This window comes from Coregonus clupeaformis, unplaced genomic scaffold, assembly GCF_020615455.1.
Source record: "Coregonus clupeaformis isolate EN_2021a unplaced genomic scaffold, ASM2061545v1 scaf0885, whole genome shotgun sequence".
NCBI classification, from domain to species: Eukaryota; Metazoa; Chordata; class Actinopteri; order Salmoniformes; family Salmonidae; genus Coregonus; species Coregonus clupeaformis.
This window is the reverse complement of record NW_025534339.1, coordinates 90,476-118,122: the sequence shown is the minus strand read 5'-3', so window position 1 is coordinate 118,122 and position 27,647 is coordinate 90,476. Positions and strand designations below refer to the sequence as shown.

General features: G+C 45.1%; 3 protein-coding genes across 4 annotated transcripts in view; 2 read left to right on the top strand and 1 right to left on the bottom strand.

Moving 5' to 3' along the window:
* The first annotated feature begins 196 nt into the window (after window positions 1-196).
* On the top strand, window positions 197-22,782 carry phf3 (PHD finger protein 3). 2 transcript variants are annotated; one of them, XM_045217003.1, is made up of 18 exons: window positions 197-302; window positions 1,033-1,117; window positions 1,589-1,851; window positions 1,991-2,122; window positions 4,285-5,665; window positions 5,886-6,033; window positions 6,265-6,408; window positions 7,007-7,061; window positions 7,315-7,438; window positions 10,088-10,244; window positions 10,500-10,616; window positions 11,764-11,892; window positions 12,363-12,519; window positions 12,752-13,004; window positions 14,757-14,904; window positions 16,958-17,047; window positions 17,494-17,689; window positions 22,653-22,782. In XM_045217003.1, exons 3-18 carry the CDS (start codon window positions 1,614-1,616, stop codon window positions 22,688-22,690), a joined length of 3,507 nt encoding a protein of 1,168 aa, XP_045072938.1. In that variant the 5' UTR covers window positions 197-302; window positions 1,033-1,117; window positions 1,589-1,613; the 3' UTR covers window positions 22,691-22,782. The 2 variants fall into 2 exon arrangements, with proteins under 2 accessions (XP_045072938.1, XP_045072939.1); XM_045217004.1 differs by having other exon boundaries at window positions 197-477.
* Window positions 22,783-22,907: 125 nt separating this feature from the next.
* LOC123485875 (cleavage and polyadenylation specificity factor subunit 6-like) lies at window positions 22,908-25,387 on the top strand. Its single transcript, XM_045217005.1, has 2 exons — window positions 22,908-23,057; window positions 23,201-25,387. Exon 2 carries the CDS (start codon window positions 23,410-23,412, stop codon window positions 24,628-24,630), a length of 1,221 nt encoding a protein of 406 aa, XP_045072940.1. The 5' UTR covers window positions 22,908-23,057; window positions 23,201-23,409; the 3' UTR covers window positions 24,631-25,387.
* Window positions 25,388-26,146: 759 nt separating this feature from the next.
* The window catches only part of LOC121553208 (protein eyes shut homolog), a 67,513-nt gene continuing 66,012 nt past the window's right edge, over window positions 26,147-27,647 (bottom strand). Inside the window, exon 11 of the mRNA XM_045217002.1 lies at window positions 26,147-27,497. Within this exon, the coding sequence (XP_045072937.1) occupies window positions 26,406-27,497 (1,092 nt within the window). The 3' untranslated portion in view covers window positions 26,147-26,405. The remainder of the gene's footprint in view (window positions 27,498-27,647) is intronic.

Genomic DNA, 27,647 nt, shown 5'->3' with positions numbered 1-27,647 from the left:
TGCAAGGGCGAATTTAGCTTTTGCACACGCGCACTTCACAGAGTAGGGGTTCTCTAACGGAAATATGGAAATGTGTGCTACAACGAGCCAATTGGATCTCGCTAGCTCGTTCTTGGCTCTGCCCACTATGACTCATTTGTTCCCATTGGAAACGACAGGCTGTGGTCTATCTTGGGTTACTTATAACCATCTTTGGAGTAGCTTTGCAGGGGAGAATGGCGGCGGTGCGTAGCGAGGAAGTCTAGTGTGTAAAGCTACTATAATCGCTCGGGAATGCACTGGCGTTGACACCGCAGAGAAATGTAAATGCCATTATACGTTTCTGTCGCTGTGAATATTGAAACGTCCTCAGTGGAGGCGTCCAATGAGACGAATTGGGGGGCGTGATCAGTGCTGAATTTGCTAGCTTGCTGCAGGCTACAAACAAACTCGCGGCCTATCATGTTCCTCGCCGCTGGATAGCCAACTAACTAACATGTAACATTGTTAGCTTCCCTATTTATTTTTGAACGAGTCTATTTCTACAGGCTATGATTTGTGTTGAGCATGCTTAACTAGCTACATGTATTCTGTGGTTGTACAACTAAGTAGCTAAGTACTTCGTTATGGGAATGGTGCTTTTAAGTAAAGCTTATCATGTCGCTGTCACAGTCAGGCCTGCACGAGCTTGTTTGTCAGCTAGCTAAGTTAGCTAGCTACAGTAACTGGTTAGCCAATATGTTTAGCTGCAGTTACAGGAGTTGCCTAGCTAACTTTGCAACGAATGCAACCTTGCATATGGCACATATGCATCCATTGCTAACATCAACAAGCTAATCATAAAGAAAAAGTAGTTTTGGCGCAAATGCATGCATGTATATCCTCGCCCTCAGTAAGTTACGCTAAAGTATGCTAGTTAGCTGCATTGCTGGATTGTTATGCTAACTGGAAGTAGCTAGCTGCTAACGACCCCTAGCCTATATCTTTAACTGACTAGCTAGTGCACCTGTCTGCATCTGATTCCTGCCACTCTGATGAAAGTTATGTTTTTAGACTCTTTCTAGGTATCATAAACGGAGCTAAACACATTGTGTTTGCAGTCCTGTGATGAAGTTATCTGGAGCTGTCAGTCCTGACAGTAAGTATTAGCTAATTTCTCTTTAATTTGCTAGCTACCTAGCTAGCAACGTCATATAATTTAGCAAGGTAGCCTAACTAACTGACGTTCTCCTTAAATATTTTTTCGTTTATTAGGATCCCCATTAGCTATTGCTTATTCAGTAGCTATCTACTCTTTCAGCTACTCTTGTCTGCACTAAATGTCCAACACATGTCCAGTGTCATCCACCATTGATTGTTATTGAATAATGATAACTTTAGCTAGTCAATTTTGCAGTTGCTGCACAGGAACTGTTTTTAGAAATGTCATGAAAGTGAATGTACTAGCTATCTCTCCTACATGGCTGTTGACTCCTGTCTGTCTCTGTCTAGGGAGGCCTATTTGTTATGGAGTGACTGAAGATTGAAATAGATTGTTCTGAATCTGAACCATCTCTGTTGTCTGTACTGTAGCCTATGTTGTTAATATCCTATCCTCTTATTCCTGCAGAGCTGACAGGAAGAGAACAGCATTCATGGATGTAGTGGACACTTTCAACCATTTGATTCCAAGTGACCAGTTGGATGACTCCTTACTGATAGGCCAGAACTTGGAATGTGAAGCAAGTAATGACTTTGGAACAGGTGTCGACCAACTGGGAGACTCACTGAGGAACATGCTAAGTGATAAAGATCCCATGTTTGGATCTGCAAGTTCACACTTCAATATCTTAGATAATGAAGACGCCAACTTCCAGATCGCCGGAGCAACAGGTATTTGTAGTCTAGATAGAATGATTTTGTAAGACCGTGTTTAAAGAAACCACAATTTGTAACTACTGATGTTTGTTAATGCTTGTAAAATAAATCTAAGTTATTATGTAATCTCTCATCTTCTCCTCTCCCCCTGTAGTTGCAGATATTGATGTTGGTGCAACAGAGGGTATCCTCGGTACCCCTGGTGGTGGGTTGGGTGGTACAGAGACTCCGCAAGTCAAACGGTCTGTTGGCAGACCCAGGAAATACGCATTAGGAGTTACGCCAGGTTAACAACATTTCAGTTTTACATTTGTTTTTTGTTTTTTAAAGGAGAGTGTATATATATATATATTTTTTGCACGGTTATGACGTGACAGGCAGAGTGGGGAGACAGGAGACTACCTCCCGAGTGGCGCAGTGGTCTAAGGCACTCCGGAGATCCTGGTTCGTATCCAGGCTCTGTTGTAGCCGGCCGCGACCGGGAGACCCATGGGTGGCGCACAATTGGTCCAGGGTAGGGGAGGGAATGGCTGGCAGGAATGTAGCTCAGTTGGTTTGATTCACACGGGGGGCCAGTATAAAAAATTATGTATGCACTAACTGTAAGTCGCTCTGGATAAGAGCGTCTGCTAAATGACAAAAATGTAAAAAAATGTACAGCCAGGTGGGAGAAACAGTAAAGGGTGGGAGTGGGGAGGCAGGTGGGAGAAACAGTAAAGGGTTGGAGCGGGGAGACAGCCAGGTGGGAGAAACAGTGAAGGGTTGGAGCGGGGAGACAGCCAGGTGGGAGAAACAGTTTGAAGGGTTGGAGCGGGGAGACAGCCAGGTGGGAGAAACAGTTTGAAGGGTTGGAGCGGGGAGACGGGCAGGTGGGAGAAACAGTTTGAAGGGTTGGAGCGGGAAGACAGCCAGGTGGGAGAAACAGTGAAGGGTTGGAGCGGGGAGACAGGCAGGTGGGAGAAACAGTAAAGGGTTGGAGCGGGGAGACGGGCAGGTGGGAGAAACAGTAAAGGGTTGGAGCGGGGAGACAGGCAGGTGGGAGAAACAGTGAAGGGTTGGAGCGGGGAGACGGGCAGGTGGGAGAAACAGTGAAGGGTTGGAGCGGGGAGACAGGCAGGTGGGAGAAACAGTGAAGGGTTGGAGCGGGGAGACAGCCAGGTGGGAGAAACAGTGAAGGGTTGGAGCGGGGAGACGGGCAGGTGGGAGAAACAGTTTGAAGGGTTGGAGCGGGGAGACAGCCAGGTGGGAGAAACAGTTTGAAGGGTTGGAGCGGGGAGACAGGCAGGTGGGAGAAACAGTGAAGGGTTGGAGCGGGGAGACAGCCAGGTGGGAGAAACAGTAAAGGGTTGGAGCGGGGAGACGGGCAGGTGGGAGAAACAGTTTGAAGGGTTGGAGTGGGGAGACAGGCAGGTGGGAGAAACAGTAAAGGGTTGGAGCGGGGAGACAGCCAGGTGGGAGAAACAGTTTGAAGGGTTGGAGTGGGGAGACAGGCAGGTGGGAGAAACAGTAAAGGGTTGGAGCGGGGAGACAGGCAGGTGGGAGAAACAGTGAAGGGTTGGAGTGGGGAGACAGGCAGGTGGGAGAAACAGTAAAGGGTTGGAGCGGGGAGACAGGCAGGTGGGAGAAACAGTTTGAAGGGTTGGAGTGGGGAGACAGGCAGGTGGGAGAAACAGTAAAGGGTTGGAGCGGGGAGACAGGCAGGTGGGAGAAACAGTGAAGGGTTGGAGCGGGGAGACGGGCAGGTGGGAGAAACAGTGAAGGGTTGGAGCGGGGAGACAGCCAGGTGGGAGAAACAGTGAAGGGTTGGAGCGGGGAGACGGGCAGGTGGGAGAAACAGTAAAGGGTTGGAGCGGGGAGACAGGCAGGTGGGAGAAACAGTAAAGGGTTGGAGCGGGGAGACAGCCAGGTGGGAGAAACAGTGAAGGGTTGGAGCGGGGAGACGGGCAGGTGGGAGAAACAGTTTGAAGGGTTGGAGTGGGGAGACAGGCAGGTGGGAGAAACAGTAAAGGGTTGGAGCGGGGAGACAGCCAGGTGGGAGAAACAATTTGAAGGGTTGGAGCGGGGAGACAGGCAGGTGGGAGAAACAGTTTGAAGGGTTGGAGCGGGGAAACAGGCAGGTGGGAGAAACAATTTGAAAGGTTGGAGCGGGGAGACAGGCAGGTGGGAGAAACAGTTTGAAGGGTTGGAGCGGGGAGACAGCCAGGTGGGAGAAACAGTTTGAAGGGTTGGAGCGGGGAGACGGGCAGGTGAGAGAAACAGTGAAGGGTTGGAGCGGGGAGACGGGCAGGTGGGAGAAACAGTGAAGGGTTAGAGCAGGGATTGAACCTTGGTCTCTGGTGGGGAGAGGACTTTATGTATATAGGACTAAACCGGGAGCATTACTGTGATTAACACAAAATATAAAGTCGTCAGTGCGTGACGCTCCAGTTTCCATCTTTTACATTCCAGAGCGAAGTGCAGGCAGAGGGTCTTCCAACAACAAAAAGCCCCCGGGAAAACCTGGGAGACCTAGAAAGAAGTCCACTCTGAGTGAGAAGATAACTACTGCTGACGAGTTAAGGAGAGAGCTTTACCTGGGTGGTGGCAGGGTGAATATCAACCACCTTGACTTGGGATCGTCGATGAACCCCGTCGTCGTGTTACAGAGGTTGACGGTCACTTTCGGGGGTTTCAAAATCGAGCTTCTCCCGGGACCCTCTTTTACTGCTTTCACGTCAACTGAAAACACTGACGCCTGCTATGAGGATGGTTCGCTGTACGGTGAGGGGATGGAATACACGATGGTGCAAGAGGAACCGTTACACATACAGAATCCCACGCCAGGGAGTGGAGGGGGTGTGGGTGCTGCTCAGCTCTTGGTGAAGTACTGTGCTGACGACTTGCCCCTAGGGCTAGGACCTTACGTGAACCCCAATGACGTTCAGGCATCCAACGGGGCGCTTCTAGGAGATTCTTGCTCGGCCGAGACCAAACTCGACGACCAAAGCGATTCTCAGAAGCATGATCCAGCGGGGGTGAGGAAAGATGCCAGTAGCAAGAAGGCAGCGCGGCAGCACCTGCCAAACAGCAAAGTTCCTACCGCTAATAATCCAGCCAAAGAGCAGCAGCCGAAGCTGTCAGCACTGTCCTCTGCTAAGAACAAGCACCTGGTAGCTGGTCGACCAAGCAGCATAGGTAAGGGGCCCAAAGGAACCCAACAACACGCCCTGGGGAAGAAGCTCCATCAGAGAGGCAAAATGTACAATATGGACGAAATGAAAGCCAAGCAAGTCATCATGTCCTTGAAAAGGCCAGGTGAATTTAACCCAGCTCAACCCGGCCCTAAGATTCAGAGGACGCAAGACGGACGTCCCGTGAAACTAAAGCAGAGATTACCTGACATGGGCCGCGGCGGTCCGGTCAAAAAAACACTGCCGTCTGGAAAGCGTCCTCCTGGTATGTCGCAAGGGACGACGACTACAACCAAACCGTCCAACGCTCACGTGGCCGAAGCCCAACCACAACCCCAGTTTGGATGGACACCATGTAAACCTGCCAATCCTCAGAAGGAGACATCGGAGGAGGAGGAGGAAGACGAACCTAAAGTGAAGAAGCCAGACAAGTCTCTTCAGAAACAGAGAAGCAGGAACGTCAGCAGAAGCATCTCCGTGGAGGAACCACAGCTCTTCATCCCCGACAACGCTCCTGCCGTCGTGAAGAAGGAAACCAGCGAGGAAGAACAGGCTAAAGAATCCGGGAAGGGACCAGAGAAGGAACCCGCAAACAGCGAGACCGTTGTGTGGGATCCAAACAAGAACTGTGGGTTGTGCAAGAAACCTCATGGTAACAAGTAAGACTAGTGTTCTTTGCATACCAAAGTGATGAGAGTTGAATAGAAAATGTAGTACTTATGCAACATTGTAAACCTGTTATTACTAAGTTGTTACATCTTAGGCTAAATTACAACAATGGAACATGTAGAATATTCCCTGGGAAGTGAGCTCGTGTTCTTCTAAACATAGGTTTGTTTTGTGTATCTGTGTCTTTGCGTGTGTTTTTGTTCTGTTCAGGTTTATGGTGGGCTGCGGGCACTGTGATGACTGGTTCCATGGGGACTGTGCGGGTCTGGACCTGGCCAAGGTGAAGCAGATGGAGGAGGAGGACCAGGAGTATCTCTGTCTGAAGTGCTGCGCCAAGCACCAGTACACCAACACCAAGGTCTGTGGGTTTAGATTTTAATGGACTTTTTAATGGAGAAGGGAGTATATTTCTCTGAAGTGCTGCAAGGTCTGTGAATTGATTTTAAGTTGCACTAGCTCAACATTTATTTTAACTTGCTTTGATTTTAATGTATTTTTAATGTATGGTGTCCTGAAAGGACTAAAATAATATATATATATATTAATAATAACATTTTAATGTTATTTATCTTCTTCTTCTCCTCATTAGGAGCCAGGTGGTGCTGTGCAGGGGGAGGCCAGGACAGAGGGACAGCAGAAGCCCTCTGAGACCCAGGACAACAAGATGGCCGCCAAGCAGAAACAGCCGTCCCCACATCCTGTCACCTCCGGGGGAGTCAGGCCCTTCAGAAAGGTAAGGTTCACCCTGCTAGTAGTCTGCATTGAATGCTTTAAATATATATATATTTATGTAGGCCTGAATACCGGATAAGAATATTATAATAATCTTAAATGGATCTGTAACATAATGGATTACCATCGGGTCAGTGCATATTTATGATATTCAAATCCTATGAGAATAGATTTGATGATAAACCTTTATATGCATATTATCTGTTGTCAAAATCTTAAATTTAACACCCAATAAATGTTTTAGTAACATTATCTTCAACAAGCCCTACCATTGATGAAATGTAGTGATGCAGATTTTGTCCTCTTCAGCTTATTCAGCTGATATGTATGAAAGCCAGTGTTGGCACTACTCAAGGGTTGGTTGTCCTCTTTATTCCCTGCTTGTGTACACATGGAAGGAAGGGTGTTAGGTTACCATGGTGATTCTATTCAACATCTGTCTTAACCACCATTTAAATGTCCTTATGTTTTCAGTACCATCATGCACAACCCCCTGCCCACCAAGAAAAACAAACATTTAATGTACTATTGACTTTCTAAGATTATTTTTAGTCTCACTGAGGAGATATTCTGCATCTGTGTCTCACTCCGTAACATAGAACTCTGTGGAAAGAAGGCAGTCAACTGAAGTCAAAGATTCAACGCAGAAATCAGGTGTGTTTACTGTTGTTGTGTAGTGTGCCTCTACGTTCTGCTGTCCATGTCCCTCACAGGAGTCGGGTTCAATAGGCATGAAACTGGAAAAGGGGGAGGGGATGTTAATGGACGCCAAAACCGGGAGGGTGAATCTGAATTTGTCCAATAAGAAACGCTTGTTTTCGTTTTCCAAAATGTTTTACCTCAAGGTGCCTAATGAACATGCCCTACTCTGCGATGTCTCCTACTGTCTGTGGCTGTGTCCCGCTAGGAGTGGCAGTCAAACAGGAGACCAAGAGGCCCAAGGTGTCGTCTCCCTCCTCTAAGAAACCCGTGTCTGTTGACCACATCAGACGGAGCGTCCGTGACGCCCTGAAGGACATCCTCCTGAAGAGGTAATTAAACATGTTATAACAGTAACATAACCCTTACCCTGAAGGACATCCTCCTGAAGAGGTAATTAAACATGCTATAACAGTAACATAACCCTTACCCTGAAGGACATCCTCCTGAAGAGGTAATTAAACATGCTATAACAGTAACATAACCCTTACCCTGAAGGACATCCTCCTGAAGAGGTAATTAAACATGCTATAACAGTAACATAACCCTTACCCTGAAGGACATCCTCCTGAAGAGGTAATTAAACATGTTATAACAGTAACATAACCCTTACCCTGAAGGACATCCTCCTGAAGAGGTAATTAAACATGCTATAACAGTAACATAACCCTTACCCTGAAGGACATCCTCCTGAAGAGGTAATTAAACATGTTATAACAGTAACATAACCCTTACCCTGAAGGACATCCTCCTGAAGAGGTAATTAAACATGCTATAACAGTAACATAACCCTTACCCTGAAGGACATCCTCCTGAAGAGGTAATTAAACATGTTATAACAGTAACATAACCCTTACCCTGAAGGACATCCTCCTGAAGAGGTAATTAAACATGTTATAACAGTAACATAACCCTTACCCTGAAGGACATCCTCCTGAAGAGGTAATTAAACATGTTATAACAGTAGCATAACCCTTACCCTGAAGGACATCCTCCTGAAGAGGTAATTAAACATGCTATAACAGTAGCATAACCCTTACCCTGAAGGACATCCTCCTGAAGAGGTAATTAAACATGTTATAACAGTAGCATAACCCTTACCCTGAAGGACATCCTCCTGAAGAGGTAATTAAACATGTTATAACAGTAGCATAACCCTTACCCTGAAGGACATCCTCCTGAAGAGGTAATTAAACATGTTATAACAGTAGCATAACCCTTACCCTGAAGGACATCCTCCTGAAGAGGTAATTAAACATGTTATAACAGTAGCATAACCCTTACCCTGAAGGACATCCTCCTGAAGAGGTAATTAAACATGTTATAACAGTAGCATAACCCTTACCCTGAAGGACATCCTCCTGAAGAGGTAATTAAACATGTTATAACAGTAGCATAACCCTTACCCTGAAGGACATCCTCCTGAAGAGGTAATTAAACATGTTATAACAGTAGCATAACCCTTACCCTGAAGGACATCCTCCTGAAGAGGTAATTAAACATGTTATAACAGTAACATAACCCTTACCCTGAAGGACATCCTCCTGAAGAGGTAATTAAACATGCTATAACAGTAGCATAACCCTTACCCTGAAGGACATCCTCCTGAAGAGGTAATTAAACATGCTATAACAGTAGCATAACCCTTACCCTGAAGGACATCCTCCTGAAGAGGTAATTAAACATGCTATAACAGTAACATAACCCTTACCCTGAAGGACATCCTCCTGAAGAGGTAATTAAACATGTTATAACAGTAGCATAACATTATAAACACATAACAGTCAGATGGAATCTGTTTAGTCTAATAACCATTATAACAGTCGGATGATACACTACATGGCCAAAAGTATGTGGACACCTGCTCGTTAAACATCTCATTCCAAAATCATGGGCATTAATATAGAGTTGGTTCCCCCTTTTGCTGCTATAACAGCCTCCACTCTTCTGGGAAGGCTTTCCACTAGATGTTGGAACATTGCTGCAGGGACTTCCATTCAGCCACAAGAGCATTAGTGAGGTCGGGCACTGATGTTGGGCGATTAGGCCTGACTCGCAGTCAGCGTTCCAATTTATCCCAAAGGTGTTCGATGAGGTTGAGGTCAGGGCTCTGTGCTGGCCTGTCAAGTCCTACCACACCGATCTCGACAAACCATTTCTGTATGGACCTCGCTTTGTGCATGGGGCATTGTCATGCTGAAACAGGAAAGTGCCTTCCCCAAACTTTTGCCACAAAGTTGGAGGCACAGAACCGTCTAGAATGTCATTGTATGCTGTAGCGTTAAGATTTCCCTTCACTGGAACTAAGGGACCTAGCCCGAACCATGAAAAACAGCCCCAGACCATTATTCCTCCTCCACCCAACTGTACAGTTGGCACTATGCATTGAGGCAGGTAGCGTTCTCCTGGCATCCGCCAAACCCAGATTCTTCTGTCGGACTACCAGATGGTGAAGCGTGATTCATCACTCCAGAGAAAGCGTTTCCACTGCTCCAGAGTCCAATGGTGGCGAGCTTTACACCACTCCAGCCGACGCTTGGCATTGTGCGTGGTAATCTTAAGCTTGGGTGTGGCTGCTCGGCCATGGAAACCCATTTCATGAAGCTCCCGACGAACAGTTCTTGTGCTGACATTGCTTCCAGAGGCAGTTTGGAACTTGGTATTGAGTGTTGCATCCGAGGACAGACGATTTTTACGTGCTTCAGCACACGGCGGTCCCGTTCTGTGAGCTTGTGTGGTCTACCACTTCACGGCTGAGCCATTGTTGCTCCTAGACGTTTCCACTTCACAATAACAGCACTTACAGTTGACCAGGGCAGCTCTAGCAGGGCAGAAATGTGTGTGCTTGACTTTAAACACCTGTCAGAAACAGGTTTGGCTGAAATAGCCAAATCCACTAATTTGAAGGGGTGTCCACATACTTCCCGTAGAGAATGGTGGTGATCCTGTGTAATCCTCTATTGTGCCCTACGTTGTCTCAGGCTGAAGGAGTCTGATTTCCAGGCGTCACCAGAGAAGGCTGCTGAGGTGGCTAAGAAGACTGAGAGAGAGCTGTTTGCGTTCTACAGAGACACAGACTGCAAATACAAGAGCAAGTACCGGAGCTTGATGTTCAACCTCAAAGACACCAAAAACAATGTAAGTTATGTTAACAATTTTTGTGCAAGGAATTCTCTTGAATCTTGAATTTTTTTGACCACTCACAATTTACATGGCGCTTGTAGTAGGTACTTGGTCTTGAAATGAGATACGCTTGAACGTTAACTACATGAAACGTATAAAACGCAAACATAATGTAAAATACATTTTGATATCAGTTCACCTAGATATGTGACTTTATAACTTGTGTACTATAACTTGGGTATAAATGACTTTATAACTTGTGTATTTCAGGTGTTATTCAAGAGGGTCCTGAAAGGAGAGATTTCTCCTGGCACTTTGATAAGGATGAGTCCTGAGGAACTAGCCTCAAAGGAACTGGCTGCATGGAGACAAAGAGAGAATCGCCACGTAAGCAACACTGAAACACACTGCCTGTCCTCCTTCAACACTGAAACACACACTGCCTGTCCTCCTTCAACACTGAAACACACACTGCCTGTCTTCCTTCAACACTGAAACACACACTGCCTGTCCTCCTTCAACACTGAAACACACTGCCTGTCCTCCTTCAACACTGAAACACACTGCCTGTCCTCCTTCAACACTGAAACACACTGCCTGTCCTCCTTCAACACTGAAACACACACTGCCTGTCCTCCTTCAACACTGAAACACACACTGCCTGTCCTCCTTCAACACTGAAACACACTGCCTGTCCTCCTTCAACACTGAAACACACTGCCTGTCCTCCTTCAACACTGAAACACACTGCCTGTTTTTCCTTCAACACGGAAACACACTGCCTGTCCTTCTCCAACACGGAAACACACTGCCTGTCCTTCTTCAACACTGAAACACACTGCCTGCCCTTCTTCAACACTGAAACACACTGCCTGCCCTCCTTCAACACTCAAACACACTGCCTGCCCTCCTTCAACACGGAAACACACTGCCTGTCCTCCTTCAACACTGAAACACACTGCCTGCCCTCCTTCAACACTGAAACACACTGCCTGCCCTCCTTCAACACTGAAACACACTGCCTGCCCTCCTTCAACACTGAAACGCACTGCCTGCCCTCCTTCAACACTGAAACACACTGCCTGCCCTCCTTCAACACTGAAACACACTGCCTGTCCTCCTTCAACACTGAAACACACTGCCTGTCCTCCTTCAGCACTGAAACACACTGCCTGTCCTCCTTCAGCACTGAAACACACTGCCTGTCCTCCTTCAAAGTATTTGACTAATACTCTAAGGACATGTTTCCCAGACAGATTAAGTTTACTTCTGGACTAAATAACCCTTTCAGTGGAGATTCCCTATTGAGTGTGCTTTTCAGTCCATGACGAGGCTTAATCTATGTCCGGTAAAGCTGCCCTAAAAACAGTTCATAGAAAAGGCATTGTAGAATGAGAGTAGCTTACCTCATTGGTTGATCACACCTCCCTATAAATTAAACTTAGTCATATCACACCAAATCATATTGATTTATTGTTGACAAGTTAAAACGGTTTGTGTGACCTGAACTATAAAGGACCTTTCACCCCCCCAGGCGATTGAGATGATTGAGAAGGAGCAGAGAGAGGCGGAGAGGCGACCCATCACCAAGATCACACACAAAGGAGAGATAGAGATCGAGAGCCAGGAGTCTGGGAAGGCACCAGAAGCCACAGAGCCGGAGGTAAGACATAGCTGATGTAGAGAAACACACCGCTTCATATTCAAGTGAGTTCTGGCCTTTTCTCACTTTTCTGTGATATATTTTGGCTTCTAGAAAAGTTAGTGGTCATAGGTAGGGCTGTTACGGGGACTGTATTACGGCCCTAGGCATAGGCACATCCTTATAAACGTAGGACACATAAACAGAACGGCCCACACACTGCATATGCTCCTAACACCTTTTATTGACCACCTGGAGTTTTTGGTTCAAGAGGATTTCTCTTCCTAAGAAATAGTTCATACCTTTTTAATCATTTCTGGGTGAATCTCAATTGTATTTACTCAAATTAACACGCCCTCATCTCTCCTTGCCTCCTTAACACGCATCAGAGAGGACAATGAGGAATCAAGGAAATACGATTGACATTTTACCCAGTGTGTCCATACATTTCTTATGAACTCTTCACTGTTGTTGTGTTTGAACTCTTCCAGCCAGAGCCTGTGGCTGCTCCCAAAGTGACAGAGGAGCCAGCGGATGTTCCCCAAGAGAAGAAGACGTCGACAACAACAGAGAGCGTCAATATTTTCCAAGATACAACCAGTCTGCATAAGACTCACCTGTTTGACCTCAACTGCAAGATCTGCACAGGTAGGCTCTGATTCTGTTCTTTCAGTTTCTGGTTTTGGTTTTTAAGGATAGTGGAAGTACTATAGATTATGTGTTGATGCTTGATCAGATAGAATGGAAGTAGAGGGGAGATAGATTAGACGGGGAGAAAAGGTGAACACGGCGAATGAGCCCCACAAACTCAGGATTGTGGCTTTAAGTCAAGTCTTACCAGTGGTTTTCTATTGGACTAATGGAATTGTAATTCATGAAGGTCGTATGGCTCCACCTGTGGAGGAGGCTCCTACCAAAGTGGTGAAAGTGGCCACTACTGTAGTTAGGAGACGGTCTACTACCTCCTCTACAGAGGGAGAGACCAAGAACACACCGTCCACTACCTCCACCTCTACAGAGGGACGGACCAAGAACACACCCTCCTCCTCGTCTGCTAAGGACGACGACCTTCACCTCAAAGTCCTAGAGGAGAGCCTCCTCTGCGCCAAAGTCTTCTCCAACTACGAGGGGAGGTACGTGGATCAATCGGTCAATTACCCAGCCATCCAGTCAGTCAGCAGATGTTAGTGCTTTTCCAGTAACCCGGCCTACAGCCCAAAGAGCAGGCAAAGCACTAGCACAGTGGCCATATTGTCCTCCATCGTTCACACTTAAAAAGATGAGAGGCCTGTAATTTTCATCATAGGTACACGTCAACTATAATTTTTTTCTCCAGAAAATCACATTGTAGGATTTTTTATGAATTTATTTGCAAATTATGGTGGAAAATAGGTATTTGGTCAATAACAAAAGTTTCTCAATACTTTGTTATATACCCTTTGTTGGCAATGACACAGGTCAAACGTTTTCTGTAAGTCTTCACAAGGTTTTCACACACTGTTGCTGGTATTTTGGCCCATTCCTCCATGCAGATCTCCTCTAGAGCAGTGATGTTTTGGGGCTGTCGCTGGGCAACACGGACTTTCAACTCCCTCCAAAGATTTTCTATGGGGTTGAGATCTGGAGACTGGCTAGGCCACTCCAGGACCTTGAAATGCTTCTTACGAAGCCACTCCTTCGTTGCCCGGGCGGTGTGTTTGGGATCATTGTCATGCTGAAAGACCCAGCCACGTTTCATCTTCAATCCCCTTGCTGATGGAAGGAGGTTTCACTCAAAATCTCACGATACATGGCCCCATTCATTCTTTCCTTTACACGGATCAGTCGTCCTGGTCCCTTTGCAGAAAAACAGCCCCAAAGCATGATGTTTCCACCCCCATGCTTCACAGTAGGTATGGTGTTCTTTGGATGCAACTCAGCATTCTTTGTCCTCCAAACACGACAAGTTGAGTTTTTACCAAAAAGTTCTATTTTGGTTTCATCTGACCATATGACATTCTCCCAATCCTCTTCTGGATCATCCAAATGCACTCTAGCAAACTTCAGACGGGCCTGGACATGTACTGGCTTAAGCAGGGGGACACGTCTGGCACTGCAGGATTTGAGTCCCTGGCAGCGTAGTGTGTTACTGATGGTAGGCTTTGTTACTTTGGTCCCAGCTCTCTGCAGGTCATTCACTAGGTCCACCCGTGTGGTTCTGGGATTTTTGCTCACCGTTCTTGTGATCATTTTGACCCCACGGGGTGAGATCTTGCGTGGAGCCCCAGATCGAGGAAGATTATCAGTGGTCTTGTATGTCTTCCATTTCCTAATAATTGCTCCCACAGTTGATTTCTTCAAACCAAGCTGCTTACCTATTGCAGATTCAGTCTTCCCAGCCTGGTGCAGGTCTACAATTTTGTTTCTGGTGTCCTTTGACAGCTCTTTGGTCTTGGCCATAGTGGAGTTTGGAGTGTGACTGTTTGAGGTTGTGGACAGGTGTCTTTTATACTGATAACAAGTTCAAACAGGTGCCATTAATACAGGTAACGAGTGGAGGACAGAGGAGCCTCTTAAAGAAGAAGTTACAGGTCTGTGAGAGCCAGAAATCTTGCTTGTTTGTAGGTGACCAAATACTTATTTTCCACCATCATTTGCAAATAAATTCATCAAAAAACCTACAATGTGATTTTCTGGAGAAAAAAAATCTCAATTTGTCTGTCATAGTTGTGTACCTATGATGAAAATTACAGGCCTCTCATCTTTTTAAGTGGGAGAACTTGCACAATTGGTGGCTGACTAAATACTTTTTTCCCCCACTGTATATTAATATTATTAAATGACCAATAAACCCATAATTAAGTGCAGGGTTATTCTAAAGTTGTGTTTGTATTCCTGGCCTCCAGGTCAGTGTCTATGAGTGGCAGAGATGGCGAGGCTTCCTTCCTGTCCAACCTGCAGTCACTATGGAGAGGGCTGGTTAACATGCCTGCTGTGGCCAAGCTTCTCACTAAAGCCTTCCCTGTATCAGGAGTCCTGGACCACCTCACAGAGGTAAAACCACTTATAAATGTTTATTCATTCGTATAATGCATATATATTTTTTAAATGCTTTAATTAAATGTAATGCGTTAAATACTTTAATAATTAATTGTTTTATAAATCTTCTTAATGCTTATTCATTAAAGTGCTAAAGTGTTACCAACACAGCATTTCGATTTTCTAGTTATGGAATGCCTTTTTCTTTTGTAAATGCCATTTATATTAACAACTCAACAAACTATCAAGTTGAAGGGTAGATAGCATATGGATTTGCATTAGTATACGCACGAGAATGCAATCCCAATGCAAAGTTACACCTCACTTTTCTATTTTTGGAGTTATTACATAAAACCGATCAGAATGCCGAAGTCATGTGGGAAAATATTTTTCCAGGGTGTGATACAGAGAACCTGGCAAGCCAGCCTATTCCCTATAATGTAAACTACAACAGAAATAACTTCAAATGTATATAACTTCAAATTAAACCAAATAGTTTGCACTTATGATCACTGGTTTCAAAGTAATTTTCAGCCAACTTACAAGCAAATACTTTATGAATGTATTGTTACAAATTAACTAGCCTGCTAACATTATCCCTACCAGCCTACTGTTGGAAAGCAGCTCTATTCCGTTTATTTTTATCCTAAAGAACTCCCTAGTCCTTGCCGATGACAATCGTACCCATAACCTGATGCAGCCACCACCATGCTTGAAAATATGAAGAGTGGCACTCAGTGTTGTGTTGGATTTGCCCCAAACATAACGCTTTGTATTCAGGACATAAAGTTAATTTCTTTCCCACATTTTTTGCAGGTTTACTTTAGTGCCTTATTGCAAACAGGATTCATGTTTTGGAATATGTTTTATTCTGTACAGGCTTCCTCCTTTTTACTCTGTCAATTAGGTTAGTATTGTGGCATAACTACAGTGTGGTTGATCCACCCTCAGTTTTCTCCTATCACATCCATTAAACTCTTGACTGTTGTAAAATCACCAGTAGATGTTGGAATACATCTGTAAAAATTTCCTAAAACATAATTCCACTTTGACATTATGGGGTAGTTTGTGTGTGTGTGTGTCCATTTAATCCATTTTAAATTCAGGCTGTAACAACATGTGGAGAAAGTAAAGGGGTGTGAATACTTTCTGAAGGCAATGTACATAAAGCCATCTAACTAAATATATCAAAGAGTTAACTGCATATAGCTATCTTAGGCAGCAAGCTAACCAGCCAGCTAACGTTAGCTATTTAGCCAACAAACGTTAGCTATTAGCCTAGCCAACCAGCACGGCTATGGTCGGCATGTTAGAGCCCAACTACTGGAGACCAGTTAGAACATAACCGAAGATCAAAAGAGCAGAGACTTACATGATGGTAAGTGTCAGGGAAAATCCAATAGCTATAGTGAGAAAAATCCCAAATAGATAGATTCCAGATGTCAGTTAGCTAGCGCGCTAGCACTAAGCCAAGGTGGAAAAAGTCCTGTAGCCTACTTCACAGGGAACATGCCGAAAAGGAGAACAGATGAGGTACCACCGTTACATAATTAGAGCAAGCAGGTATGATTTTCTCTTTAGTTTTGAGCCCACGGCAAGAAGGCACCAGAGCCTGCAGTGCTTACAGGTTCCCACTAGATAACACACTGACATGTTCTTCATAACACTGCCACAAAGTCTGTGAAGAGCATGAGTTGTGGCTTACCGAGCTAGCATACAAACTCTGTAGCACAGAGTAGGTCCTCCATAAAACGTTGAGAAATAGTGCATTGTGGGTAGTTCCGAAGATATCCGGAAATATGTTTTTAAAAAAATAGTTTTATAGTTATAGGTACCCAGATCATGACTGCAACTAAGTTACTAAGTCTTTGACTACACTGTGTTGTTACTTTGGTGAGTAAAGAGTCATTCTTCCTACCCTTTGAATGGGGGACCACGTTGGAAACAAGTGGAATTGCTTTAGCGTGTTATCCCCAGGGTTGTCATCGGTGCATCCCCCCCCCAATAAAATCGGATAACAATAATAATAATTGGATGAAATGCTCATGGTGATAATCCCTGTTATCAGGATCTGCCGGAGAGTTTCCAGGTGGGTGGGAGGATCTCCCCACAGATCGTATGGGACTACCTGGACAAGATCAGAGCCACTGGAACAAAGGTACGTTCACCTGCTTGAAATTTATACATCAGAAGTTGTCATAGTTTTTACAGTAACCTGGCCTAGACCCAAGAGAGCAAGTATAATGATGATCTACAAATGTAATATTCCATTTAGCAGACACTTTTATCCAAAGCGATGTAGTCATGCGTGCATACATTTACATTTTAAAAGCATATTAATCTTTCCAAGACAATCTGTGCCTGAACTGGAGATGAATAGTAGCTGTCTAGCTAATAGCTATGTCTAAGGGTACAATGCATCAAATTTCATCTGAGATTTGTTTTAATTGTACATGGTCCCTGACACTCAAGTCAGTCATTGTAAATAAGAATTTGTTCTTAACTCACTGGTTAAATAAAGGTTAAAAAAAATGTATACAATTAAATGAACTGAGGAGTTAAATAGAATTTCCTTCCTCATTATTTTGGTCTTTTTTCTTTTAGGAGGTGTGTTTGATTCGTTTTTCCCCTGAGACCGACGAGGATGAGATCCACTACACTCTGCTCTATGCCTACTTCAGTAGCCGTAAACGCTTCGGCGTGGTCGCCAACAACCTGAAACAAGTCAAAGACATGTATCTCATCCCCTTGGGCGCCATTGAGAAAGTCCCACACCAACTGGTTCCCTTTGACGGCCCAGGTAACAACCAACAACTCTCTCTACTTACTGTATATTGGAATAATACTTAAACAACACAATGTAACTCCAAGTCAATCACATTTCTGTGAAATCAAACTGTCCACTTAGGAAGCAACACTGATTGACAATACATTTCACATGCTGTTGTGCAAATGGAAAAGACAACAGGTGGAAATTATAGGCAATTAGCAAGACACCCCCAATAAAGGACTGGTTTTGCAGGTGGTGACCACAGACCACTTCTCAGTTCCTAGTTCCTATGCTTCCTGGCTGATGTTTTGGTCACTTTTGAATGCTGGCGGTGCTTTCACTCTAGTGGTAGCATGAGACGGAGTCTACAACCCACACAAGTGGCTCAGGTAGTGCAGCTCATCCAGAATGGCACATCAATGCGAGCTGTGGCAAGAAGGTTTGCTGTGTCTGTCAGCGTAGTGTCCAGAGCATGGAGGAGCTACCAGGAGACAGGCCAGTACATCAGGAGACGTGGAGGAGGCCGTAGGAGGGCAACAACCCAGCAGCAGGACTGCTACCTCCGCCTTTGTGCAAGGAGGAGCACTGCCAGAGCCCTGCAAAATGACCTCCAGCAGGCCACAAATGTGCATGTGTCTGCTCAAACGGTCAGAAACAGACTCCATGAGGGTGGTATGAGGGCCCGACGTCCACAGGTGGGGGTTGTGCTTACAGCCCAACACCGTGCAGGACGTTTGGCATTTGCCAGAGAACACCAAGATTGGCAAATTCGCCACTGGCGCCCTGTGCTCGTCACAGATGAAAGCAGGTTCACACTGAGCACATGTGACAGAGTCTGCAGACGCTGTGGAGAACGTTCTGCTGCCTGCAACATCCTCCAGCATGACCGGTTTGGCGGTGGGTCAGTCATGGTGTGGGGTGGCATTTCTTTGGGGGGCTGCACAGCCTTCCATGTGCTCGCCAGAGGTAGCCTGACTGCCATTAGGTACCGAGATGAGATCCTCAGACCCCTTGTGAGACCATATGCTGGTGCGGTTGGCCCTGGGTTCCTCCTAATGCAAGACAATGCTAGACCTCATGTGGCTGGAGTGTGTCAGCAGTTCCTGCAAGAGGAAGGCATTGATGCTATGGACTGGCCCGCCCGTTCCCCAGACCTGAATCCAATTGAGCACATCTGGGACATCATGTCTCGCTCCATCCACCAACGCCACGTTGCACCACAGACTGTCCAGGAGTTGGCGGATGCTTTAGTCCAGGTCTGGGAGGAGATCCCTCAGGAGACCATCCGCCACCTCATCAGGAGCATGCCCAGGCGTTGTAGGGAGGTCATGCAGGCACGTGGAGGCCACACACACTACTGAGCCTCATTTTGACTTGTTTTAAGGACATTACATCAAAGTTGGATCAGCCTGTTGTGTGGTTTTCCACTTTAATTTTGAGGGTGACTCCAAATCCAGACCTCCATGGGTTGATAAATTTGATTTCCATTGATAATTTGTGTGTGATTTTGTTGTCAGCACATTCAACTATGTAAAGAAAAAAGTATTTAATAAGATTATTTCATTTAGATCTAGGATGTGTTATTTTAGTGTTCCCTTAATTTTTTTGAGCAGTGTTCTTTCATTGGCTAAAAGAGATCCTAATAAACAAAGAATATATCTTGGGTTAATCTGGTACTGGTTTCCCAGATCCAGATCAAGCCTACTCCTAGACTGAAACGCTCAATGAGTCTCTGTTGAAAGCTCTTTCTAGTCCAATAATTATTGTGGGGGCTCGATGTTAATTTCAATATGACATCAATGTCGCTGAAAATGTGCAAATCAACTTGATTGCAGGCACACAACACACTCCCCGCCTTTGGTACCGAGAACCACATACCGGATCATTAACAGGGTCGTTAGCAATGGCGTTTTTAGAGTATATCTTTTTTGTGCCGTTCAAATTCTAGAAGTCGGATTAAATTGAGACTATAGCATCCATAAAGTGACTGTTGGGCTTAAAAAATGTAGGATTGACTAAGTTTGTACAGTGCCTTCAGAAAGTGTTCATATCCCTTGACTTATTCCACATTTTGTTGTTACAGCCTGAATTTCAAAATTGATTCAAAATATTTAGTCTCACCCATCTACACACAATACCCCATAATGAAAACATGTTTTTAGACATTTTTGCTAATGAAATACAGAAATATATCATTTACATAAGTATTTCACACCCCTGAGTCAATACTTTGTAGAAGCACCTTTGGCAGCAACTACCGCTGCGAGTCTTTCTGGGTAAATCTAAGAGCTTTCCACACCTGGATTGTACAATATTTGCCCATTTATTCTTTTCAAATTTTTCAAGCTCTGTCAAATTGGTTGTTGATCATTGCTAGAGAACCATTTTCAGGTCTTGCCATAGATTTTAAAGTAGATTTAAGCCAAAACTGTAACTCGACCTCTTAGGAACATTCACTGTCTTCTTTTAAAGTTTTTGGTAATCAACTCTAGTGTAGATTTGGCGTTGTGTTTTAGGTTATTGTCCTGCTGAAAGGTGAATTCATCTCCCATTGTCTTGTGGAAACAGACTGAACCAGGTTTTCCTCTAGGATTTTGCCTGTGCTTAGCTCCATTACGTTTCTTTTTTTTATCCTGAAAAACTCCCCAGTCCTTAACAATTACAAGCATACCTATAACATGACGCAGCCACCACTATGCTTGAAAATATGGAGAGTGGTATTCAGTAATGTGTGGTATTGGATTTGTATTCAGGACGTAAAGTTAATTGCTTTGCCACATTTTTTATAGTATTACTTTAGTGCCTTGTTGCATGTATTGGAATATTTTTATTCTGTACAGGCTTCCTTCTTTTCACTCTGTCAATTAGGTTAGTATTGTGGAGTAACTACAATGTTGTTGATCCATCCTTAGTTTTCTCCTATCACAGCCATTAAACTATGTAACTGTTTTAAAGTCACCATTGTGCCTCATGGTGAAATCCCTGAGCGGTTTCCTTCCTCTCCAGTAACTGAGTTAGGAAGGACGCCTGTATCTTTGTAGTGACTGGGTGTATTGATACACCATCCAAAGTGTAATTAATAACGTCACCATGCTTAACTCATCTACCAATAGGTTCCCTTTCTTTACGAGGCATTGGAAAACCTCCTTGGTCTTTGTGGTTTAATCTGTTTGAAATTCACTGCTCGACAGAGACGTTACATATAATTGTATGTGTGCGGTACAGAGATGAGGTAGTCATTCAAAAATCATGTTAAACATTATTATTGCACACAGAGTGAGTCCATACAACTTATTATGTGACTTGTTAAGTACATTTTTACTCCTGAACTTATTTAGGCTCGCCATAACAAAGGGGTTGAATAGTTGTTGACATTTCATTTTTAATTCATTTCTAAACATTTTGAAAAACATAATTCCACTTTGACATTATGGGGTATTGTGTGTAGGCCAGTGACGAAAACATCTCCGCCAGTAACACAACAAAATGTGGAAAAAGTAAAGGGGTGTGAATACTTTCTGAAGGCAGTGTAGGTGCAGCAGTTTGTGTTACATTTTATAATTTATCGCTCTCACCTGCCCATTTCTGTCCATTAAGAACCAACGATGTACTACAGTGGCTTGCGAAAGTATTCACCCCCCTTGGCATTTTTCCTATTTTGTTGCCTTACAACCTGGAATTAAAATTGATTTTTTGGGGGTTTGTATCATTTGATTTACACAACATGCCTACCACTTTGAAGATGCAAAATATGTCTCTATAAGCTTGGCACATCTAGCTACTGGGATTTTTGCCCATTCTTCAAGGCAAAACTGCTCCAGCTCCTTCAAGTTGGATGGGTTCCGCTGGTGTACAGCAATCTTTTAAGTTATACCACAGATTCTCAATTGGATTGAGGTCTGGGCTTTGATTAGGCCATTCCAAGACACTCTCACGTGCCCATTTCTGTCCATTTAAGAACCAACGATGTGCTACCTTTTTGTAGCATTTCTGACAATGCTAACATATTTTTCAGCCGAAGCCTAACGTTCTAACACCGGGTTGAGCAACTCGTAGTAGGCATTGGTCTGAAGCCGAAAATAAAGGAAATTCACGAGCACCACAATGTCTACTCCACCCAGGCTGTTTGAGAAGGTTTGAATACCAAGCAACCTGCATATACATTGTTTGAAGTACAATAGACCAGCATAGCTACTGTAGTAGGTCAAAGCTGTGTGCTGGAAAACCTTGGTAGAGCATGGGTGGAGTAGGCATTGTGGTGCTCGTGAATTCTTAATTCTTCAGCTTCAGACCAATGCCTACTTCTCACTTAAAACAATTGTGTTTTTATTAATCTTTTAGCTCAGGGCTGGGCAAACTATGGGTCCGGCTAGTAAACCCATTTAATCCGGTCCGCGAGAGGTTTGAGTAAATAAAAAAATAAAAAAATAAATATTTTAATATATATTTTAAACACTCCTGGCCACACGTGAACATCTAAAAGTAGATAAAGTATGTAGAAATTATAATGTACTTATATATTTTAAAATAACTTCCCTTTTTCTGGCCCACAAATAGATTTTGACAATTGGTCCCCCCCAAAAATGTGCAGCCCTCTGTTGAATTTGGAAATCCCGGTGTGGCCCTCGAGCCAAAAGGTTTGCCCATCCCTGCTCTAGCTAATAATCTGGGTCTGGGAAACCGACCCATGATGTTTCATGACCCCATTTACCTTTTTGAAGGAATATGCGCAATACTCACTCACAATGAAAATCATGATGCTTTATCTAAAAACATTTACTTTGCCTACTTTTAATTGTGCTTTTCCTTTGATGTTATTAGGTTGTCTTTGCAAATAAGAATCTATTCTGAATGGACTGTCTAAATAATACATAGGTGTGGCCAACCAATATTTCATTTATAAAATTTGTTTTAATGTATTTAATTTATGATTTCATTTTATTTACTTCAACAATTTTTAACTCTGCTTTTCATCGGTGTTGCTCTTTAACAGGACTGGAAAACAACCGCCCAACCTCCTGCTGGGCCTGATCATCCGCCAGAGACCTAAACGTGACTTCCTGCCCGTGGACATCAACGAAACGGCCAGGTTCATACCGGAGAGCAAACCCGAGACGACGACGACTACGGACCGTCACCGTAAAGGACCAAGAAGTTACCCAGGAGGAGGACTCTTACATCTCCTCTCTGTGTGCTCCAAGTACAAAAGAAAGGGACAGAGAAGAGATACCATTGCTGAACACAGCTGAGGAAGTGGTCACAGCAGAACAGTCTAGTACAGACTTCTCTGAGAAAGCTGAAGGTGAAGATACTGAAGAGGGGTACCAACCACTACGTTTCCTTCCGGGGGTGTTGCGTAGTTGGGGCGGAGAGCTTCTGCCCCTGCCGGACTTCTCAGGTAAACCGAAACACAAAAAAGGCCTGCACTCACTTGAACACCATTTGCAATTGAAGCTTTTGTGTTTATTTTTCTTTCAACTCATAATAGCAACATGTCTTTAAACCACACCTTATGTTTCGGCTTGCTCCTTCTTTTCCCAGGTAACCCTCCACTGCTGGGTGATGACGGTCGAGAGCCTCCGGGTCCACAGGCCTCCAAGGCTGACGGAGGAGCAGCCACCACTCCAGGAAGCTCCACCACCATTAAGAGTCCCACCGCTGGTGCTCACAGACAGACTGGTTTTGTCATTAAGAAGAGGGAACCCAAACTGGTCAAAGCAGAGGAGCCTGTGTCTTCCAGCCTGGCTGAAATGCCTACCGCTAACAACAACGCGTTAGCGAAAGAAGAGGAGTGTGTGGCTTACCGTGGCCCGTCAGTCTCTCTGAAAGACAAACCTCCAGACGTCTCGACGGAGTCGTTCCTGGCCAGCCTCTCCACAGATCCCAACAGTGACGTCTTGCCAAACAAAGGAGATTTGGCGTTGTGCGAAAAGGACAAATCCAAAGAAGAGATGCCCACTCTCTTGTGTCCTACAGCCACATCCAACACTTCTGTCGAGGAAATTGTCACCACACCGAAACCCCTTCTAAGTGGAATCCTGAAGAAAAGCTCTGCGTATTCCAATATGACTGAAGAACCAACTGCTGTCCAATCAGCAGGATCACAGGATCACCCCCAACCAGTACCTGTTCTAACCACCAGGAAGTATCGTCCTATGGCAGCTCAACACGGATACCCTTCCCACCACTACAGACACCCCCCACCTCCAGACCATGGCCCACTACAGGCTGGTCCCTATGGTCCCATCCCCCCCCAGACTGGAGGACCTCCTGTAGACTTCCAGTACCAGCCACCACCACCTATCCCCCCCTTCGGTAACACCGCACCGCCACCTTTCCAGCACCCGCCCCAGCTACCCACCAACTTCAGCTACCCTACTGGCCCCCCACCACCTATGATGTACCCACCACCTCAGATGCAGAATCACGCTGGAATCACACAGTGGGCTCAACCTGGTCCCGGTCCCGGTCCCACGTCTCCCAACTCTTTTCCTGGGGGGCTACCGTTAGCTTACGGTGGTGACCCTCAGAGGTTTGCCTCCGCTGAGTCGTCCAATCCCAACCTGAACCTGCCCCCATCCGCCGCTGCCAAAGAGGACCAGAAGGGGGCAGCAGAGAGGCTTCTGTACAGCGACCCCTGGGACAGGCAGCCCGGGTCGGGCCACAAGAAGGAGGACCGGGACCAGTACCGTCACCGGAACCACAGTGAGTCCCGTCACGGAGAGAAGAGCCGGAACCACAGCCGGGAGAGGGGAAAGAAACGGGATAGAAGCCGGAGCAGAGAGAGAGACCGGAGTAAAGACTCTTCTTCTCACCACAGAGGGAGCCGGCACCACTCTAAAGACGAGCGCCACGGTGACAGGAGGAAAGAACGGCACCATAGCGACGGTGACCACGGGAACCATCACAAACACAGCAGGAGAGACTCCGATTATGAGAAATCCAGGAGAAGTTCCAAAGACAGTCACTGATGAGTTTTTCTGTACTACCCCTACCCACCCTGAGACCGTCTACCCCACAACAGTTTTAGTGCCACTGTCCCTTTTATATATGTTCTTTTTAACACAGTCCTATTTACAATACAGTAGAGGTCAAAACTTTCAGTAGGATTATTAACACACATTCAGAAATCTGCTTTCTTAAAAACCAACCGATAAGGCTTTGAGGTGAAATTTCAAGTTTTGAAAATCTCCCGTTTTTTAAGTGTTAATTTTATTGTATATTTCTGTATTCTGCGCGTCACATCGTGACTTGGTGCACTGAGCATTATGTGCTCTGATATGGATCACAAGTGGTTAAAGGGATAGTTCAATGATTTTAGAAATGTTTCCATACCTTTTAAAGCAGTCTATGGACAAGGAGGCAGCAATGATTTGGACATGAAATGTAACACATGAAACAGGGGAGATTTACTTAGACAGGGAAATGATCCCCAAATGCTAATAGTGTGGATTGTAGGCACTCCCCTTGTCCATAGACGGCTTTCAGGGTAAGGAAACAAATCTTAATATGTCAAATCGCTGAACTATTACTTGAATGTTTTCTATAGCATGAAACACAATAACAGGCATCCCAGATGGACTGTTGGAGTAGAGATGGAGGGAAAGCTCTGGCGACTTCAGCAGTTTGACATGAATGTAATACAGCGGGGAGAGAGAACTAACTAACCATTTGAGTAGCAGAAAACAAAAACAAAAAAACATTTGAATTAAAGCAGCTTCTCTTGTTCTGGTTTTTCCATTTTTATTTTTTTACAACTACTATACAGAAAATGTTTTTTTCTATTCATTATTTCTATCGACAAATATCGTCTATGTACATTTTGGCTTGTCATGTACATTAGAAAATCAATTGTGCCTTCTGCACTGTGTTCATGTACAGCTGGTAATAAAGGTGATCTTTTTATTGTTGAGAAGAAAGAGGTCCTCTTTAAGGGAGGAATGTATATTCTAATCAAAGAAAGACTTACACTAAGTATACAAAACATTAAGAACACCTGCTCTTTCCATGACATACCATGACTGGCCAGGTGAATCCAGGCGAAAGCTATGATTCCTTATTGATGTCACTTCAATCAGTGTAGATGAAGGGGAGGAGACGGGTGTGCCATTCAGAGGGTGAATGGGCAAGACAAAATATTTAAGTGCCTTTGAACGGGGTATGGTAGTAGGTGCCAGGCACACTGGTTCGAGTGTGTCCAAAAACTGCAACGCTGCTGGGTTTTTCACACAACAGTTTCCTGTGTGTATCAAGAATGGTCCACCACCAAAAGGACATTCAGCCAACTTGACACAACTTTGGGAAGCATTGGAGTTAACATGGGGCCAGCATCCCTGTGGAACGCTTTCGACAACTTGTAGAGTCCCATGTCCCGACGAGCTGAGGCTGTTCTGAGGGGAAAAAGGGAGGGGTGCAACTCAATATTAGGAAGGTGTTCTTAATGTTTGGTATACTCAGTGTATAAACCATCTACTGAGGAGTTGGCAGTTTCAACACGGTTGCGTTCATCAGGGCACGACGCAGTGGATAAAAAAACAACACTAAGCGTTACTTATTAACAAGTCCAGGTAATTATCCTCCCTGTTTTAGTGTTTTTTTCCATTTGGTGCCTAATGAATATGACTCAGATTGCCATACCAGACACAGATGGTATATAAAGAACCTCCATTATTACAATCTACAAACCAATGATCTGAATTTCTTTATCACAACACACTAATCACCCATTTTCACCCAAGTTACAGAACTACTCATTACTTTTGTAGACATTAAATCCTTCGCTGTTCTGGAGGAACTGCAGTTGTCTGGGGTCCTGATACAAACGCACATCTTTAAGATCTCCCACAAACCCTTTGGTAAACAGCCCAGACGTCACTATTGAGATGTTCCTGTGCAACTCGAACCCCCCAAAGTACAACAGACCCCCGTAATTCATGGCAACGTAACGCTCGAAGGGGTCCACGTCTTCGAAGAGGACCCTCTCGTCACCCAGGAACACCTGAATAAGGGTACTGTTCAGAGAGATAGATAAATAATGCCATTTGTCGCAACACAACGTGACGTTTCTGAAGGTGAGCGGGAGGGAGAGCCTCTCTCCGAGGTTGACTGCGATGTTGAGGTGGCCGGCCTGAAGCCCGACGGCCAGGTAATCATCATCATCGTGCTCCGCTCTTCCCATCCACAGAATCAACCCTTCGTTTCCTCTTGCTGTAAAGTTAAATGAAACCTGCGTGTACCTCAGATTCCTTGTGTTGAATTTAGGATCCCTGTATTTCAGATAAGATTTCCCAACGAACTTCAGGGTGGTCATGGATAGGCCTACCTGCTTATCGCAGTACCTCCCCTCCCACCCGAGAGGACAGAAACAGTCGTATGAGCCAGTCACAAGAGTAGAGAAACACAATGACTCATGTTGGCACAGGTTATTGACACAATACACCGACTGGTTACACACAGGGCCCGTCCACGGCGGAGAGCAGGTGCACGTAAACGTGTCCGAATCGACGCCGCTCAACGCACTACAGCGGCCACCGTTCTGGCACACCTTGTACCCGCACGCCGTCCCGTCCCAGTCGCCCACGTTGGCCCCTCCCAGGGCCCCTGTCTCCGTCAGGTCAAAGTCAAGTCCGTTTAAGACGAGCTCTCTCACGCCGCCGGTAAAGCCCACAGGCTCGTTCTCCACGGCGAAAGTAGAGATGGAGCTCAGGTCGGACACCCCGCCGACGAAGAGGTCCGTGGCCACGTCCAGAGTGGACATCCCTCCCTCGGTGTCGTTCTGCTTCACCTCCAACCCGTCCAGAACCAGGTACCCCTGGTGGCCCTTCCTGCCTGCCCTCACCTGGAATGATAAAAACATCAATCTTTTACAGAAAATATTGTGTGTGTGTGTGTGTGTTTTCTAATTATTTAGCCAGATCCTGTAAATATCTGATGTGTTTTTAGCAACAAAAGCTGCTGAAATGTTAGTGTCTGTTCTGTATAGATGTAA

Bases quoted from the DNA above. Each gene is read 5' to 3' on its own strand.
- phf3 (XM_045217003.1), top strand. From the start codon at position 1,614: ATGGATGTAGTGGACACTTTCAACCATTTGATTCCAAGTGACCAGTTG. The intron at 6,034-6,264 runs GTCTGTGGGTTT...TCTCCTCATTAG, and splicing joins ACCAGTACACCAACACCAAG to GAGCCAGGTGGTGCTGTGCA. The intron at 17,690-22,652 runs GTAACAACCAAC...GCTCTTTAACAG, and splicing joins GGTTCCCTTTGACGGCCCAG to GACTGGAAAACAACCGCCCA.
- LOC123485875 (XM_045217005.1), top strand. From the start codon at position 23,410: ATGCCTACCGCTAACAACAACGCGTTAGCGAAAGAAGAGGAGTGTGTG.